The sequence below is a fragment of the Chlorocebus sabaeus genome, chromosome 20, assembly GCF_047675955.1.
Source record: "Chlorocebus sabaeus isolate Y175 chromosome 20, mChlSab1.0.hap1, whole genome shotgun sequence".
Classification (NCBI taxonomy): domain Eukaryota; kingdom Metazoa; phylum Chordata; class Mammalia; order Primates; family Cercopithecidae; genus Chlorocebus; species Chlorocebus sabaeus.
Genome location: NC_132923.1, coordinates 25,317,323 through 25,337,107, shown reverse-complemented (window position 1 = coordinate 25,337,107; position 19,785 = coordinate 25,317,323). Strand labels below are relative to the sequence as shown.

The window sequence follows — 19,785 nt, the reverse complement described above, 5'->3', positions numbered from 1 at the left end:
CCTCTGCTGCGGAGGCTCCCTCGGGAGTCCAGGCTTCGGGTGGGTCAGAAGTGCTGCAGGCCGTGGACACAGGCTTGTATCTGGACAGTGACAGTGCCTCTGCCTCATCACTGACTAATAGAAGGCCACCTTTCATTGTTATTTCCTCCCTGTGGGGCAGAACTGGGTTCTGAATTTTTCCTCAAGCAAATCCCCAAAGCATACTTGTAACCTAACCTTGGGTTCATAAGTGTCGTTTTTCCCACCTTTAGGGATTCAAGTTCCCCCTGGGGTTTGGAATGGAGGTAGATCCTGCCTTCACAGACCCCTGTAAATCAAGGGGAACCGAAAGTGGCATTTAAATCCGGCCTTATATGCCAAGAAATGGACATCCTCTTGCTTCCACCCCGCTGGTGATCTCAGTTCTCATCACACCCCTACACTCTCATTAAGTCACACTTGTTCCCATGTCTGCCACAGAGTTACAGAGTCCAACTCTGAGACTTCACTAAAACGGAACTCCTTGTGTGTTTCCTATTCTCCTCCTGGCAATGCCCAGATCCTCCTTCTAATCCCTTCTCGAAGCTTGCTTTCAGGACGAAGCCAGCTAGGTCCCTACCAGGGCAATGTGGCCTTTCTATTCTCTGCAGTCTTCCATTCTTTCTGTACCACTCTGGGGTTTGTGTTTAATTCTCTGCTCCTTTATCCTGCCTCTTACATATCTCTTTCCTAAGCTAGATGCAAAAACTGAAAATCAGATTGGCAGACATAAAAATATTGTTTAAATTATATAATGAAAACAATATAAACACAATAGGAAGTAAAAACTGAAAAAAAAACCCAATAATATGATAATGGATTAATTTATATAATACAGAGAATTCCTAAAAAACCATACCAAAGAGATGGAGAATCCAATAGAAATGGCCAGGCAACTCAGAGAAGGAGAAAAAGTATTGGCCAATAAATGTATACATTAAAACGTTGCCCCACCTTTAGTTTTAACATAAATTAAAATAAGAAGGCATAATTTTAATATAAAAGATAGACTGATAATACCCATTATTTATTGTTTACTAGAATGGGGGTAATAAGCATGCCCCATATATATTTGGAAGGAGTACATGATGAAGCACAGTTTGAAATGTAGTATAAAAATAGTAAATGAATGTCTTTTATACAAAATCATCTCACTGCAGAATTATCTGTGACTGTGAAATTTGGAAACAACTGAAATATTCATCAATGGGGGATGTAGTCATTGAACATCAAATATAAATTGATATTCTCTATTTTGATGATGGGAAGGGATGCTTTGCCATAAATTGTTGAGGGTGGGGGAGAAAGAGAGAGAGAGTGTGTGTGTGTGTGTATGTGTGTGTCAAGAAAGAGGAGAGAGAGAGAAAGAGAGAGAGAAGGGAGTTAGGGATGATACATACCAAAATTGTTAATGGTAGTTTCTTTAGAGAATGAATAGGTACTTTCATTTTCTGCTTTATATATTTTAATATCCTTAGGGTTTTGTTGCAATGTAAATTTGCTACAATTAAATTTTTTAAATTTCTTTTTGAGATGGAGTTTCGCTCTTGTTGCCTGGGCTGGAGTGCAATGACGCAATCTCGGCTCACTGCAACCTCCGCCTCTTAGGTTCAAGCAATTCTCCTGCCTCAGCCTCCCGAGTAGCTGGGATCACAGGCATGTGCCACCATACCTGGCTAATTTTCTGTATTTTTGGTAGATACAGGGTTTCTCCATGTTGGTTAGGCTGGTCTCGAACTACCGACCTTAGGTGATTTGCCCGCCTCGGCCTCCCAAAGTGTTGGGATTACAGGCGTGAGCCCCCGTGGCCAGCCTAATTTTTTAAATTTCAAGTTTGAGGAAAAAAGGAATAATTTGTTTACATGTTTTTCTCCCCCACTAAACACATAAGTCATTAGAAAGCTGGAATCAAATTATATTTGGTTTATATTTGGTTTACTGTATAAATTGTATTTATACAGTGACTGACAAAGAGTAAACACTCCATTAATTTTTAAAATTAATTTTCTTTTATACATTTTAAGGGTGGATGCTTTATTTAGCACATACTTCATTCCCCATAATGTTATATTTTCCTGTATTTATACATTTGCCTCCCCAAGTAGAGTACAAGTTTCTTGAGGCAGATCAAATAGGGACTCTACAAGCTCGTACCAGTTCTTTACAAGGTGTAGATTTTTCCGTAAGTGTTTGCTGTACTTGTTGGATGCTGAAGGACTGAAAGCCATTTTTCCTCCTTGGGCTCCAACTCCCCCACACACATTATCTTCCTCTTCCACGGTGGGGTTTGAGTTTAGAACAGACTAATGTCTCTTGTGACTTTGAAAGATTAGGAGTCTAGTAAGGAATGTCTCCAAGTTAGGTTTTCAGTTGGAATGGGCACTGGAGCAGATGAAGACCTTGCTTAGGAGAGAATCCACGGCTTAAGCCTGGAAGGAAACTTGTTTAAGAAAAAAATCTGCAAATAATTGCCATGACCTTGACCATGAAAGTCAAAATCTGATTGACTAAGTTTTCTCTTTTAGTCCTGGGTTCATCATTTTCTAGAATTAAAATGTCAGGATAAAAAAGATACATCTCTCCATTCACCAACATAATAAGGTGTAATGTCAGGAAAGCAGAGATAAAACGTTAATGCCTTTCTTTACTGTACTCTGAGTGCCAATCTGATCATCTGATTGAAGTACAGAGATAGACGCCTGCAAAGCAATGCCAGTGAGAGTGAATGCACAGGCATACTTGTAAAATGCTACATTTACCTCCTTCAGCAGGGCAGGAAATACCTACCATAAGATGAAAAGATTTCAGTTCAAACTAACAAAGAATGCCATGAGTGCTTGCTTTTTTTTTAGATGGAGTCTTGCTCTGTCACCCAGGCTGGACCACGAGTGCTTTCTTAAACCTCATTTTAAATTTGAAAGAAGAATGGATACACTGGTATGCATAAGAAGTTTAGTAGGAACCCATACTGTATTTTATTATCAACAAAGAAACAAGAACAAAATTGGCACCCTCTCAGTAAGCTGAGCTGAGGTATTTTCACACTGAAGGTTCTGCAGGCTTCTGGAGCCCTTGAGAACTGAGTAGGTAGGTTCAGGCATCTATAACAAAATACCACAGACTGGGTGGCTTAAACAACAAACGTCTATTTCTCACAGTGTGAAGGTGGGGAAGTTTAAAACCAAGCTGCACACAGATGAGGTGTCTGGCGATGGTCCTCTTCCTGACCTGCTGAAAGCCGCCTACTCGCTGCATACTCACATGGAAAACAGAGACAATCTCTTTTGTGTCTATTTTTGTAAGAGTACTAATCCCATTCATGAGGACTCTACCCTCATGATCTGATTACCCCAATGCCCTTTCTCCATACACCATCACAGTGGGACTTAGGGCTTCAACATGTACATTTTGGGTTGCACCGAGGAGCCAGTTATGAAAAAGGCACTGGGAGATAGATAGGGAGAAGATGTGCAAGGCCCTGAGGATCTGAGCCAGATCTGGAGTCTGTCCATTGAATCTGGAGTGCAAGTCCATTCTCACAGGTTAAGGCAGGATCCTGAACAAACATTTGTTGAGGTTTTTCTTTTTGAGTTTCACATAATTTTTTCTTTTTTTTTTTTTTTTTTGAGATAGAGTCTTGCTCTGTTGCCCAGGATGTACTGCTGTGGTGTGATCGCAGCTCACCATAGCCCCAACCTCTGGGGCTCACTCAGGTGATCCTCCCACCTCAGCCTCCCAAGCAGCTGGGATTATCAACATGTGCCACTATGCCTGGCTAATTTTTCCTTCGCATACTTCTTGCACTTGCACAGTGGAGACAGACATAGACATCAATACATCATGATACAGTGTGAAGGAATGAAAGGAAATAGAATGCACTGTAGGCAGAGGTGCCAGCTAGTCTTGGCTCAGGGGGAAGTGGGAAGAGCTACAGAGAAGGTGTCATTGGAGGTGCCTGGTAAACAATAGCTGTTGTCGGGTGCGGTGGCTCGCTCCTGTAATCTCAGCACTTTAGGAGGCCAAGGCAGGAGGGTCACTTGAGCCCAGGAATTCAAGACCAGCCTAGGTAATGTAGTGAGACACTATCTCCAAATTTTTTTTTTTTTTTTTTTAATTAGCAAGGTGTAGTGGGGCATGCCTGTGGTTCCAGCTACTCTGGAGGCTAGTCTGGGAAGATCCTTTGAGACTGGGAGGTTGAGGCTGCAGTGAGCCATGATTGTGCCACTGCACTCCAGCTGGGGTGATAGAGCAAGAGCAAGACCCTGTTTCTAAAAAAAAATAAGCAGGCCAGAGGTGGTGTGAGCACAGAGAGAGGTGGGGGCAAGAAGAAGGAGACAGACTGGGATGATGAGGAAGGAGATTCAGGGCTGAGGGTGATACCAGGAGGCAGAGCCTGAGTATCACCTCCTTCCCTTCTCCAGGACCAAGTCCCTTTTAGGTGAGACTAGATGAAAAGGACTCTTCAGCAGCTGTCTTCACAACAACTAATTTCTGGCAGGTCAGAGTTGGCATTGCTCAAATCTGGGCTTCGTTTCCGAGAAGTTTCACAAGTCTGCCAGGGGAAGTCCCTGGACTTCTTGCTGCTTTCGTGTAGGGCAGGCTGTCGAAACCTCAGTGGATAAAAGACCTAGAAAATGCGCATCCCAGAAGAAGCTGGTCGAGGATATGGGAGCAACCACCATGGAACAGAAGTCTCTCTGGGCAGGTGAGCATCGGGTTGATAATTCAGCAGGAAAGTTGTTGAGGAAGAAAGAGGTAACAGGTCTGTAGAAGAAGTAATCTTCCTCCTTTCATGGGATTTCAGTCTTTCTGTTGACCTTAGTGTCAAAAAACTTCAGGCCAATGCAACTGTCGTAGGGGAACGACCTGATCTTTCCTGAATGGGCAAGAAGGCAGCAGTAGCTGGAGCCCTTTGCACTGGCAGGATGTTCTCAGTTTGCACAGAGGTGCTTCTTGTCCACATTAGAACTGGAGCTAAGACAGGAGAGAGGCCAAGTTTTCTTAGTCTCTTAGTGTATGAGCATCGTATTGGGAGTCACATCTTTCATGGGTCACAACTTTTGGAGAGCTTCACATTTCTCATCCGCAGAATGATTTATTGAATTAAATGTTTTCTGAACTCTCTCTTTCAACTCTAAAGTTCTGATCCAAAACTCTGGCTTTTGTGATGGCCGGGAATTGGGATGAGGCTAAACAGGGCTATGAGTGAACGAGGGACATTTACCAGGAGGCGAAGGGAGGGTAGGGAATATGTCTGCTGGAGGAAAGAAATCATTTCTTTGTGTCCATACCTCTTTCACCTTGTCTTACCCTCTCAAGCCATGAAGCACCCACTTGGCAAGAGCCTTTTGGGTTCCCTGTTGAACTCAGCTTAGCCCTGGACCCACCCTTGACAGGGTAGACAGTAGGGAGGCCACACTTTGGAGAAGGGCCTGGAGGCTGACCTGATAGTGGATGTGCCAAACAGAATTTCTCTGACCATTTACATAGTGAGTGTGTGGAGAGCCAGGGCCTAACTTCCCTGCCTAAAAAAACATGTGAATCATCAGGAGAGAACAGTAGAGCCCTGTTTTCCAGCCCTAAGCTCTGCAGGGGAGGAATCAGCTCCAGCAGCTGTGTCACTGGAAGTTTTCTCTCCTTTTTGGCTGCCCCTTTCCTTCACTTTCGGACCTCTAAGGGTTTCGGAGTGGACAATATCCGCAGGCTAGGGGGATTTCAGTTCCAGGAGTCTTGTCCATGGGGCAAAGTTTCTAGGATCCAGGGGCCTGCTCTTTCTTTCCTTTAGGAGGATGTGTTAAGTATAGAATAATCTCACCAGTCTTCCAAGGGGAGATGTCCTATGGAAAAGAGACTGGGCATAATCTCAAACATGTAAGTTTAAAGCACCACCAGGACCAGCTCACACTGCTTACCTGGTTGTAAGAATTAATTGTTTTTACATAGGGTGACCATCTCATTTTGCCTGAGATAGTTCCGGTTAAGCTATCATCCCAGGGAAATTATTAATAATGCTCCTTTTCACTCTTTGAAGGGTCTCATTGGACAATAAACTATATGGTTACCCTACCTATATTCAGCTCCAAACTAGACTGTGAGCTCCTTGAGTGCAGGGAAAACATTAACTGCAATGTAATTTCCCCAGTGCAATGCTTAGCACAGAGCATAAGATTCAATAGAACTTTGTTGGATAAATGAATGAAAAAATAAATTCCCAGCTTGGAAAATGTTTCTGCCTAGGAATGTAGAGACACAAGGCACCCCAGGGCCGGGGAACCTCAAGGTCCTGTAAAGAACCCACAACAGCTGTGGCTGGGGAGCTCAGATGAAGTGTGGCTCTATCTTGTATGTGGGCACACCCACATTTTCACGGCCATTATTTGGTACAGCAGAACCAGGTTTGGCTCAACATATTTCTCTTTCCACCCATCTATTGCAGGTGTAATGGTCTTGCTGCTTCTCCAGGGAGGTAAGTAGTCAGTCACTACTGCCTGGATCTCCTGGCTTGGGTGCTTTCATTTTTGATGTCCAGTTTCTTTTTCTGCTACATGCTTTTTCTCTTGATTACTCTCTCCGGTTCTGCCACTGACATATTTATGACAGAGTTTTTGTTCTCTGTATCATTTTGTGTATCCCTTGTTCTAGTTCTTTTTGAGCCACTCTCTCTCTCACCCCTCCCCCATACCTGGCCTCAATATGCGTGTGTGTGTGTGTGTGAATACAAACATACACAATATTTGTATTATCTGTTTCTCTACTGATCTGTGTCATCCATCCATCCATACAACACTGAATCTTAGTGCTCCATGGGTGCTTCATATGTTGATGGTATTTCTCTCATCTCTCAATGTATTTTTTTTTTTTTTTGGAGACAGGGTCTCACTGTGTGGTCTAGGCTGGAGTGCAGTGGTGTGACCATGGCTCACTGCAGCCTGGACCTCTCAGGCTCAAGCAATCCTCCAACCTCAGCCTCCTGAGTAGCTAAGACTACAGGCATGCACCACTACACCCGGCTAATTTTTAAATTTTTTGTAGAGATGTGGTTTTGCTATGCTGCCAGGGCTGGTCTTAAACTCCTGGGCTCAAGTAATCCTCCTGCCTCAGCTTCCCAAAATACTGGGATAACAGGTGTGAGCCACTGTGCCCAGCCTCGGTGTATTTCTTAACTGGGGTCTGGGTACTCAAGAGCCAGCACTAAAGGCCCAGGCTGAATGGCCCTCAGAGGCTCTGGCGGAATGAGCAAATGATGCAATGGCTGTCTTGGGGAGAAAGTTATGGCTTTCTGGGCTCTAAGGCAATAGCACTAGAGTCTCATTGGCTCTCTTCACTCTACTCCAGGATCTGCCTACAAACTGGTTTGTTACTTTACCAACTGGTCCCAGGACCGGCAGGAACCAGGAAAATTCACCCCTGAGAATGTTGACCCCTTCCTATGCTCTCACCTCATCTACTCATTCGCCAGCATCGAGAACAACAAGGTTATCATCAAGGACAAGAGTGAAGTGATGCTCTACCAGACCATCAACAGTCTCAAAACCAAGTCAGTAAGATGGGGGTGGAAGCATCCTGCATGAATTTTAGAGGACGGAAGCTGGTCTTAAGCTGGGCCTAAGACCTACTGTCTCATTCATTCATTCGTTCATTCATTCATTCCTGTGTATTTCTCTGGGTGTATTTCTGATCCTAACTGTTCTCACCACTGCTTCATCCCTTCACTGAACTTCACTTTGGTTCAAACAGCCAGGCCCTAATTGTCCATATTCTCTACACTTAAGAACTCTGTTCTTTAGACAAAGGCTTCCCTGGCAGCCAGAAACTAAATAATCATCTTATTCTTCTGCTTCAGGAATCCCAAACTCAAAATTCTCTTGTCCATTGGAGGATACCTGTTTGGTTCCAAAGGGTAAGACTGCATCTTTATTTTTCGTTCATTTCCCGATGTAATTTTTGATCATCACCACTTTTCTTCCTCCTGAGAAGAGATATCAAAATAGGCTTTAAGAGGTCTTCCCTTGGCCAGGTGGCAAAACTGATCTGAGTTTTGTCACAAGAAGAGGCGCAGCACTAAGTTTCCTGGGGTCTTTGAAGGAATTCTTCTGGAGCTTAATACAAGTCCAGACACTCAAGGCTTGAAAGTGGACCATGAACAATATTCAGAAAATTCTTAATTATTTACATGAATGTTTTTCACTTTATGGATTATAGAGAGAGTTTTAATTGGAAAGTGCTAATTTTTAAAAATTACTTGAGAGTTTGACTTTGCACCCTGGGTTGGTTTGGACGGGCTGCTTCCGCTTAGAAGCCCCGCTTTGGACCATAGCAGCCAGTGGACTACAATGTCTGGGATCATGGCTGTGCAGCCAAATGGCCTGAGCACCATCAGAGCAGCAGAGGAGACAATCGGTTCTGCTTTGCTTAAAACCAAAATAACCATTGATACGAAGTACACATTCTAAGTAATATTTTCTACTCACATGGAAATGATATCCCACTCACATCACGAGCTAAATAAAAATACGTAAGGATAAATATCACATTTTTTCAATCTTCAACTATAGTTTATCTAATTTTGAATTTCTTCTGCTTTATTATTTAAAGTGTTAACATCTTAAAAAGTCCAGAGATCTTAAACTCGGCTAGGAGAGTCTTGGAGTTTTTACAGAAGTCTGATAGTACAACTTGTGAAACCTGTCAGTACTGTTACAGCCAGAATAGGCAGAGAGAAGAAGTAGTGTTAGAAGACCTATGTAGATTTCTGCACACAGAAAGAAGGAAGAAAGATCAGTCTACCTAACTTTTTTGATTCTGTGTTAACCCCTCCATGAACACCCTTCAATATGAATGGGCTTCCATGGCACCCATCCTTCTAATTCTCAAATTATCTTCCTTTCCTAATACTTGCTTAGGTGTTGATGCAAATAAAAATGTCTCCATTTATTCATTCATTCTTGCATTCATTCATTCATTCAGTAAGTAAGTAAGTAATTGCTTACCAGTTTAGTGGTTAAAAGTAGAACTTTGGAGATAGATATATTTGGTTTGGATTTCCCTTTAGATGCATGCAAGCTATGTGACTTCTGTCAAGTTCTTTAATGTCTGCGTGCCACAGTTTTCTTTATACAATAAGAATAATAACAGAATTTACCTCAAGGTGATGTTGTAGAGGCAGGCAATGCAAGCAAACTGTCTAGCATAGTGCCCATGTGCAATAAGGGCTCAATGGTTGTGGTAATCATTGTTATATGATTATTGTTTTTATTATTAGGTAAATCCCAGACTTTGTGCCAGGTGCTGTGCAGAATAATTACATATGTGTAACACACAAACTTGCTTCTAAGGAACAAATTAGTAAATTTCTATTGAATGGGCATGTCTCCTAAAATTGGAGGCATCTGCCCAGAGGCTCAGGTGCAATGGCTTTCTAATTATTGTAAGCACTTTCAAATGCAAGAGAAAAGCTAGAAACCTTTTTCCACCACGGTTTCCTGATACCAGGCCAGTTTCTTGCTATCTCTTCCACTTCGAAGATGAGATACATGCAGGAATCAAAATCTCAATTTAATATTGAATAAAACAAAATTAATTCAAGGCTCTAAGAAAGCCTGGGGGTGGGAGGTATTGTAAGAGGTGAAAAGTGACACAACTTAAGGGTTATGTCCCCAGGAAAATACCGGTATCTCATCTACAGCTTTGGGTTTCAAATGCTCTTGGTGCCCTTGGTGTGGGCATCTGAGAATCAATTTCATGGCTTCAGAATTCTAGTTCAGATGAAGCCCTTGAGGAGCTGCTGATTTCAAGTCCTGTTTTCATCAGAAATCCTGGGGGTGGGGAGATCTGCATTGCCTATTTGTGGCTGGGATGCTTGTTTGGGGACCATGAATTCACTGGAGTCCAGTCCTTTTTCTTGGAACTTCCCTAAATGTTATCCCCTTGAGGCACATGAAGCAGGATTAATACCCTCAGTCTCAATTTAGAGGTGGCCAGACTGGAACCCTGAGAGCGGGTTAATGACAAAGTGGCCATCAGAAAGGACTCTGACCTGGGACTTGAATCTAGCTCTCCTGATCCTAAGCCCACCACATTGCAAACTGCTTTTCCAAGGGTGTAAAGTGTTGAAGAAAACCAAAGCTGGACAGCATTTAAGCAGTAAAACAGATTTTATTCAGGAAATATTGCAATGGGGGAAAAAGACCTCAGTATGGTACTGGGTTCTATTCCAAAGGCAGCAAAGGCAAGTGAGGAAATACAGCCAGAGAGCACACTGGGGGAAATCAGTGGATGGAAAATCATAAAGAGGAAACATCAGGGCTAGGGGGATTCTTGCTAAATTGATTCAACAGGATTCCTGTCCTGCCAAAGGATGCCAGAGTGATGAGATATCACCTGGGGGATGGCATGGGGTGAGTGATCAGGTACCAGGGGTGGGGGTTTCTTGCTAAACTGACCTAGCAGGACTTTTGCTAGAATCAGACATGGCAAAGACAGACACAGAAGCCCAAGGTTGAGGTCCAGTTGAGAAGAGGGCTCAGAGAAGCCTACCTAAAGTTTGGTCAAGGCAAGAGTCTTTGTCAAAGGCAGCTCCGTTACCCTCAGGAAGATCTGCAGAGAACCCAGTCTTCCTTTACCTGGCTGGATCAATATTCTGGCCCAACAATCCTTCTTCTCTCATCTGTTCCAAAAAGGGAAAGCATTAGAATAGACAAATTGTAAGTGAATATTGGGGAAGAGAAGACTGCTCAGGATTTCTGTGAAAAATGTGTTACACTACAGATGTTACTTGTTCTTTCCAAAAAGACACTTGTATTGCTTCTTTCCAGGTTCCACCCCATGGTGGATTCTTCTACATCACGCTTGGAATTCGTTAACTCTGTAATCCTGTTTCTGAGGAACCATAACTTTGATGGACTGGATGTAAGCTGGATCTACCCAGATCAGAAAGAAAACACTCATTTCACTCTGCTGATTCATGTAAGTCAGATGCCATGGTGTACTCAGTACTCTGACCTCCAGAATCCACAGCCACACTGGGAGACAAAAGGAAGAGATTGAGTGTGGTGGGAAGACACAGCCCCAGGCTTTCTGAAGCCCCCACTGATGACAGAAAAGCCCCTGTTTAAGGCAGGAACAATATGAAACAATGGAGCCCCTTTGTGCATTTATTTTGATGTTCTTCTTTTTGATGAAGAACATCAAAATAAAGCAACATCCATATAAAAGAGTGTGTAGCCATAGGATTTCCAGGGTACTGAGGTAGCCTCATAGAAGATCTATCAGATAGATCCGAAAATCTGTCAGGTAGAAACCAAGATGGTTATTTCCTGGGTACAGTGAGGTTGGGGTCCTCCTGCCTAATGTGGAAACTTCCTGAGCAGATACAGGCACAAGGCATCCCCACATGGGATGGAGAGGAAACGGTTGATCTTTTCCATCTAATGTGGCTCTAAACCTCATAGATCCCAGGCAAGAAGCTTAGTGCTGTACTCTGGGAAGGGGAATCTAACACCTTGTTTCCTTGTTTTTCCTAGGAGTTAGCAGAAGCCTTTCAGAAGGACTTCACAACATCCACCAAGGAAAGGCTTCTCTTGACTGCAGGTGTATCTGCTGGGAGGCAGATGATTGATAACAGCTATCAAGTTGAGAAACTGGCAAAGTGAGTACATCAAAGCAACTTTCCATCCCTCTGCTTCCAATTTGGTCCATGCAAAAGATGCATCGCATGTTTGAGGGATGGGGGGAAAAGGAGGAGAGGGAAGGTCACTGTCCTAACCCTGCATCATTCAGCCAGGAACAACTTTACAGAGACTTTCAATCCTTCTAGCAGCATCATTCAAAGCCAAAACAATCACTTAACAATTGTTTCTACCACTGCTTGTCACAAAATCTCTCCCTTTGCTTTTGGCACTTTAGAGATCTGGATTTCATCAACCTCCTGTCCTTTGACTTCCATGGGTCTTGGGAAAAGCCCCTTATCACTGGCCACAACAGCCCTCTGAGCAAGGGGTGGCAGGACAGAGGGCCAAGCTCCTACTACAATGTGGTGAGTAGGCCAGTGGAACTGCAGGGGTACTGGCTGTGGGAGTGGGACCAGGGAGAGTCCAGCATGTCTAGAGTTACTTCTGTCTTGAACTGAGGAAGAGCTATGAGCCCAAGAGGGAACTGGGTAGCCCTAAGAGCAAGTGAGTGCAGGAGAAGTGCTTTGACCAGGCACCAATAAAATGTCACCTGGAAAATGTCAGAAGTGCTGATAGCTGAAGTGCCCTAAGCTCTGTCTCTGGCTCAGAGTGTCCCCCATCCCAGTCTTCTCTGGATTCTCCATCTTTGATACATTTCTTGGCATCTACACAGGTGAACAGAACTTGTACCTTCCTGTGTCCATCTACATTCCCTATTTAAATCTGTCTTTAAAACTACCCCATGAGGTCAGCTGGGTAGGAAGTGTTACTCCCACTTCACAGATGATGAAACAGAAGTTCGTCAGATTCCATTGACTCTTCAAGGTCGTGTGAGGTGAAGGTCCTGGTGGTGGAAAATGAAAAGTAAAAAAAAAGAATAGTAATGTAATAATGTTGTTGATGTTGTTCTGGAACATAACATATCCAGCCAATGAGTTTTCCTTGCCCACTGATTTATCAAGATAGGGGAATTGCAATAAAGAGTTTAAGTCATGCAGAATCGGCTGTATGGGAGACTGGAATGTTATTATTACTCAAATCAGTCTCCCTGGAAATTCAGGGATCAGGGTTTTTAAGGATAATTTTGTGGATGGGGGGTCAGAAAGTGGGGAGTGCTGATTGGTCAGGTTGAAGATGAAATCATAAGGGTTCAAAGTGGGTTTTTCTTGCTGTCTTTTGTTGTTGGTTGGGATCACAGAACTGGTTGAGCCAGATTCCTGGGACTGGGTGGTGTCAGCTGGTGCATCAGAATGCAAGAGCTGCAAAATATCTCAAGCACTGATCTGAGGTTTTGCAACAGTGATGGTATTCCCAGCTGCAATTTGGTGAGGCTTGGAATCTTGCAGCCTTTGGTCGCATGACTCCTAAACCATAACTTCTAATCTCATGGCTAATTTGTTAGTTCTACAAAAGCAGACTGGTGTCTAGGCAAGAAGAGAGTTTGTTTCCAAAAAGGGCTGTTAATCATCTTTGTTTGAAAGCTAAACTATAGACTAAATTCCTCTCAAATTGAGTTGGCTTACACCCAGGAATGAACAAGGACAGCTTGGAGGTTAGAAGCAACATAGAGTCAGTTAGCTCAGATCTCTTTCACTGTCACAGTTTTCTCAGTTACAATTTTTGCAAAGGGTGTTTCATATATATGGATGTATATTCCTAAAATTCTGGGAGAAAAAAAATATCTGTGTTGCATGTTTCCAGGCCTTCATATTCAAAGTTACAAAATGGATCAGTCCAGAGCTAGGTATGATTTCTGGTTGGGGTTTTCTAGGCCTTCATGTGGCTAAGTCACATCAGCCTCCTTCACTCCTTCCTCTCTGTCAGTTATCTTTAAGGATGAGGAAACTATCTTTGTCTTCTCTAACCCTTCATTTTGTTCTGAGAGCAGGAAAGCCAAAATTAACCTCTTACCTCCCAATCTATCTGTAAACCAAAATTAAATTCTAAGCCCCCCAAACATCTGAACAAATCCCTCCTCTTGGCCAAGGGCATTCAAAGTTAATCTAAAAAATTAATTCAGGTCATGATGGGAAGTTGGGTGTCAGACATGCTTCGCAGCTGACCAGCACTAACATCAACACAGAGACCTTAAGACTGATAGAGCAGACTTTCTAAGTCTGATGAGAAACATTTACAATCTAATCTTTCGGAAGCCTGCTACCTGGAGGCTTTATCTGCATGATAAAACCTTGGTCTCTACACCACTTATCATAACCCAGACATTCCTTTCTATTGACTCCAGGCCTTTAGATAATAACTCTTTCAACCAATTGCTAATCAAAAGATCTTTGAATTCACCTATGACCTGGAAGCTGCAGCTTCTAGTTGTCCTGCATTTCTGGAGTGAACCAAATATATGTAAGAGTGTACATCTTACATATATTTATGGATGTCTTATGTTTCCCTGAAATGTATGAAATCAAGCTGTAATCTGACCACTGTGGGCACATATCCTCGGGATCTCCTGAGAGCTGTGTCATGGGCCATTCGTCACTCATATTTGGCTCGGAATAAATCTCTTTCAATATTTTACAGAGTTTGACTCTTTACATTGACATATCCCACTGGGTTCAAGGTCATTGTGAAGCCTCATGGACCAGGAATCTGACAGCCACCTTTGTCAGTATTCACAATGAGCCGTTGTGTAGACAAATCCCATAGGGATTTTGTGTTGACTCAAAAGGGAAAGGAAGATGGTGACAACCTTGATTTCATGTTTTCTAGGTTTCTTGACTGATTTCTTTTGTGATCCACCGCCTAGTTCCTTTCAGAAATTAGAAAAAGCTGCATAAGCCTCTTGCTGCTAAAGAGCATATGCGCGTTAGAACAAGCACTCTTGTCCTGGGGAAGTCTGGTCTGTTCACACTCAGATATAGAAAAGAAACCAAGCAGTCACCTCTGTGAAGTTTGGGATAGAGGCTAAAAAAGGCCTGACACCTTTCTTTCCCCACTCTGAGCCTCCATCTCTCTTCCCATTCTAGGAATATGCTGTGGGGTACTGGATACACAAGGGAATGCCCTCAGAGAAGGTGGTCATGGGCATCCCCACATATGGGCACTCCTTCACACTGGCCTCTGCAGAAACCACCGTGGGGGCCCCTGCCTCTGGCCCTGGAGCTGCTGGACCCATCACAGAGTCTTCAGGCTTCCTGGCCTATTATGAGGTACCTGGAAACCACCTGTACCCTCAGCTCCCTGCCGTGTCTGGGTAGATATTCCAGCTTCAATCTGACAGCACAGTAAAGCATTCTGAGTGTTGTGAAGGGGAAAGTTCGCAGTACTACTGAACATGTGAAGGGAGCTCCCAACTCTGGTTTGGGAGAGGGTCAGAGAATGCTTTCTGGAGGAAGTGAAATAAGCTGAACTCTGAAGATGAGATGGAGCTAGCCAGGAATGGGGATAGGTAGAGGAGGATATGAGAAACTGAAAAAGGAAGACTACCCCAAGTTCTTGATTTGAGCAGCTAAGTGGAGGGCAATGCCATTTACAGGAGATAGGGAAGACTGGAGGGAGAACAGAGTGGACATTGGTCCTGCTCATGAGATCAGTTTTGGACGTTCTGAGTGTGAGGAGCCTGTGGGACATATAGATAACAAGTGAGTCATTGAATATATGGGTTTGGATCACAGCAGACCAGTCTGCACTAGAGAGGTAGATTCAAAAATATCAGCATAAAGATGGTACCTGAAGCCAAACCATACAATGAGAAGTGCATGAGGTCCAAGACAAACCCAAGAACCTCCTACACCTGAGGGACATGCAGAGGAAGGGGAACATATTAAGGTAACTGACAAGGAACTACAAGAGGGTTAGGAGGAACCCACACAGATCTGTGACAAAGACCTTAGAGAAGTGGGTGTTTCAAAAAGGAGGGAGTGGTCAAATGTGTCCAATTCTGTGCGAAAGTCAGATAGATCATAGGGATAACAAAATTGTTCAGTTAATTATACCATCATTTCTCTCTGCCCTCCAATCTGGGAAAATTTATTTAAAAAGCACAGGGGAAGATATAAATCTAATAATAGGTCAACCAACAGAAACTCTTTGAACACTCTCATATCCCAAACACTGGGTACTGTGAAAGCTAGAAATAAGTAATTATCCATCCTTGTCTCTAAAGGAGTTATTGTCAAGGTGAAAAGAATGTAGAATACAGACATAACTAGTTAAACAAGAGTTCAAAAACAAGATAACTATAATATTTAATAAAATCAGAGAGGTATTATAAAACAATATGGGATTCAATGACCAATGAATGGTGTAGAGTGACATGAGATCAGAGATGTGTGACCGGGGAAGGCTCCACGGAAGAGGAGAAGTTTATGCTGGGCCTTGAAGGATGAGTAGAAATTTGATCAGGTAGAGAAAACATATATCATTCTATATCCTGGTCTATCTTTGGAGTTCCAGCCCGACCTCTCATTGTGAGTGTGGACATGCCATGGGCCCATGCTGAATGACTTGGCACCCACCAAGGTACCCATTCAGTGTAATGCTCAATTTTTCCTTTCACCTTACACATAGGAATGATTGACATATCATCAATTCAACAGGCAACAGGAATGGGACATGGGTCATCGTGAGAGTCGTCAATGAATCTCAGGGTGCCTGATAGATAGGAGGTGGGAGAGAGGCTGACCCATCCTTGGGTAGTTCTAGGTTTATAGCAATAACACTCTTAATTTAAGGGAGAAGAGAGGTCATTGCTCAGAATCTACTGGTAGGATTATAATATCAACCACTAGATATGCACTTCCCATCTCATGGAAAGTTCGATTTGATTGTTCAGTTCATAATGACTCTAGGCCACTATAACTTTGACAGGTTGATATTTGCTTAAATATTCAACTTTCACTTTCTGCCCTCATTGTAGTAAGCGTGAATGTAGCTCATCCAAAAAGAGTAATCCAAAAGGGATTTTCTATGTGATGTTGAAATGCATTTTTTAATTGAAGATTTATCTTTTTTAGAGCTCTTCCTTATGCTAACAGAAAGAATGTAGCTAATGACAGAAGGGGAGCCCCAGGACAGGGCATATTGGGAATGGGAGGGGATAGAGGGGTAGTAATGAGATTTAACTGGAGATGCTACAAGATGAGGAATAGTGATGATGGTCAGGATAATACTTCACATTTGTAAAGCACTTTACTGTTTTCAAAATTTTTTTTAATGTGTGTTAGGTCATTTGATCCTAACAACAACACTGGAAGGTAGATATGTTGAAAGCATTATTATAATTATTTTCATTTTGCAAATGAAGAAATTGGAAGATTTATTGGTCGGTGCTGGGGTCTGATCTGGAACTCAAGTATTTTCTGATTTCTAGCCGCTGTGTCTCCTCCTGATGAGACTTTAGCACAGACACTTCCCAGGGGTTTACCTTGGGTGACCTACTTCATATGATTTATGTGGTCATTTCTTTCATTGTCTGATCTTTGGGATAAAGGTTCTGATATTTTCCCCAAGTCCCTAGTGGCTCACTGTCCTGTCTATCCCCACCAAGTTTCAAGAATAACCCATTACTGACCCTCTCGTTTCCCTTTCCCCTGCCAGATCTGCCAGTTTCTGAAAGGAGCCAAGATCACAAGGCTCCAGGATCAGCAAGTTCCCTACGCAGTCAAGGGGAACCAGTGGGTGGGCTATGACGATGTGGAGAGTATGGAGACCAAGGTAGGTGGGCAACAGGATCTGGAACAGGCAGATGCTTCTTTAGGTGGGGAATGGGGATATGTAGTAAAATGCCTGAATACTCTATGTTGAAAGAGAGAAGCTTCTGAGGCCCCAGACTCTAGGATGGGATCTAGCAGTCTCTATAGCTCAAGTCTAATAGTGACTCTATGTCATACCTGTGAGCAGCTGTGGTACAGGTAGACGAGTCGGAAAGGACACAAAAAAGAGTTGAGAACAAGTAAGTTTATTCTGATAAGTGAGGAGTAGAGAGAAGAGAAAGGCAAGGAGAAGGGAGAGGGAATAAAGGAGACATTAGTGCCTGTATAGGTAATCTACTTTGTTAATTATCTCAGGACAAACTGTTTAGTCCTTCTCATGGATTACCTAGCTAGGAGGCTCCAGATTCCTGAGCCTACCAGTTCTTAGACCTTGGTAAGACATTTGCATTCCTTTCAGGGTTAGGGCAAAAAGGAGGCTTGAGTGTAATTGACAATCCTGGCCACTTGTCTTGTTAAGGGCTTCCTAGTTTCTTCCCTTATTATGGAGAGTTTTCTCAGCCTCCAAGAATGCTGGACCTTGAGTGTGGTGACTCAAGTCAGAATGAGAGGTGGCTAATGCTGACTTGGTGGCTGTCTCTCCCTCAGCCATCTTACCCCTCAGGGAGTCTCTAACTCCAGAAAACCAGTTAGTCTACCGCTGTATTCTAAGCTGAGACCCTCATCTGAACCTGATATGGTCCTGGGCATTTAGGGGTCACTTCTAATCTCTATGTGTCCTGTGCCTCCCATAGGTTCGGTTCTTAAAGAATTTAAACCTGGGAGGAGCCATGATCTGGTCTATTGACATGGATGACTTCACTGGCAAATCCTGCAACCAGGGCCCTTACCCTCTTGTCCAAGCAGTCAAGAGAAACCTTGGCTCCCTGTGAAGGTAACAGTCCAGGCTGGAGCTGGGAGTGGGCAGAGAGATGGGCAGAACAGGGCACAGGAGACTGGGGGAGATCATCTTCACATATTTGGGCTAATCCTTTCTCATGCTCCTTTGGCTCTTCTGCCATGTTTTCTTAGTGATCAGGGGTTCTGCCCTTTTCATAGGTTTCTCATAGACTTTTAAAATGATAATAATAATATTGATAAATTTTGGCTACCATTTATTGAGCATAGTATGAGCTAAGGACTTTCATTACATATATATTAGGGATAAATATTGACTCCACCACAATTCTTGGTTACAAAATCATCAGCCTGTCTTAATTTTCTAAATCACAATAAATCTGACTCTGCCCTCAATTCACTTGACTGATGACAATTTCCATCTTTGTCACTACCTGATGCTCTTTTTCCCCATCCACAGTTGATCTTACTTAATCTAGACATTTGTGAGCTCCCATGGTCATTAGTGATACGCCTTTACCCAAGTCTCCCTATTACCTTGAAGGTCAGTGGCTTTGCTGCTGCTCCATCCCTGGGCCCCCAGTTCCCTAGGTGCATTGTATATCCTCCTGTGCAGATGAAGGCTGTTGCTGACCAACCAGTTATGCTGTGATACATTGGTTCTAGGGCAGAGGGTGGAGTAGCAGGGCGCTGGGGCTCACTGCACACAGACAACTAAAAAGGACTGGCTCTACTATCCTGGCAAAGGGCCTAGAACCATTTGAACACTCCTGATTAGATAATTGGGTAGCAGCCTTCCAATTCTGAGCATCCATTGTTTAGTAACTTGACTTAGGCCTCAGTTTACTGAGTTGGGCTTTGAAATATTTTTCCTTTTGTTTCCAGGATTAATTTACAGAGAAACAAGCAAGGTGATCTTGCTGCCTGGGGCCTGCTCTCTCCCAGGAATTCTAATGTGGGATTCCCCTTGCCAGGTTGGCCTTTGGATCTCTCTTCCAAGCCTTTCCTCACTTCCTCTTAAATCATGGATTGGACCTGGTTTTGTTTTCCTGCAGCTGTTGACTTGTTGCCCTGAAGTACAATTTAAAAAAAATTCATTTTGCTCCAGTAAGTATGGCCTCATTTGTTCAGTCCTTGACCCTGTGATATCAGGTTGTTGTTCTGTCCCTACTATTTGTGGGGTCCAGAGCTAGGGTGAAAATGAAAGTTTGCATATCATGTTTAAATATTAAAAACAGCTAATGTGCTGTTAAAATATGACTTATGCTCCAACATTAACACATACAACTTTGCAACCACCTAGAAGATCAGAACTTGAAAATTTAAAATTCTCAGACTCCTTGGAATTCCACACGAGAATTCCCATCTTTGCCTCTGTCTCTCACAGCAGAAGCCTCATGGGCATACTTGTGGACACTGTAGGCTTTGCCTCCAAGCTTCATGTGCACTCTACCCTCTACCCTCAACCTCCAACACACACACACACAGAGCCACAGACACACACACACACACACACACACACACCTGCCTCTGGG

General features: G+C 43.2%; 1 protein-coding gene across 1 annotated transcript; it reads left to right on the top strand.

Moving 5' to 3' along the window:
• Window positions 1–3,745: 3,745 nt before the first annotated feature.
• On the top strand, window positions 3,746–19,361 carry CHI3L2 (chitinase 3 like 2). The gene is made up of 12 exons (XM_007977594.3): window positions 3,746–4,084; window positions 4,517–4,723; window positions 6,455–6,484; window positions 7,354–7,555; window positions 7,862–7,918; window positions 10,833–10,983; window positions 11,541–11,665; window positions 11,923–12,052; window positions 14,669–14,851; window positions 17,241–17,357; window positions 18,148–18,287; window positions 19,136–19,361. The coding sequence occupies exons 2-11, from the start codon at window positions 4,684–4,686 to the stop codon at window positions 18,283–18,285; spliced, it is 1,173 nt and encodes a 390-aa protein (XP_007975785.3). The 5' UTR covers window positions 3,746–4,084; window positions 4,517–4,683; the 3' UTR covers window positions 18,286–18,287; window positions 19,136–19,361.
• The last annotated feature ends 424 nt before the right edge of the window (window positions 19,362–19,785 follow it).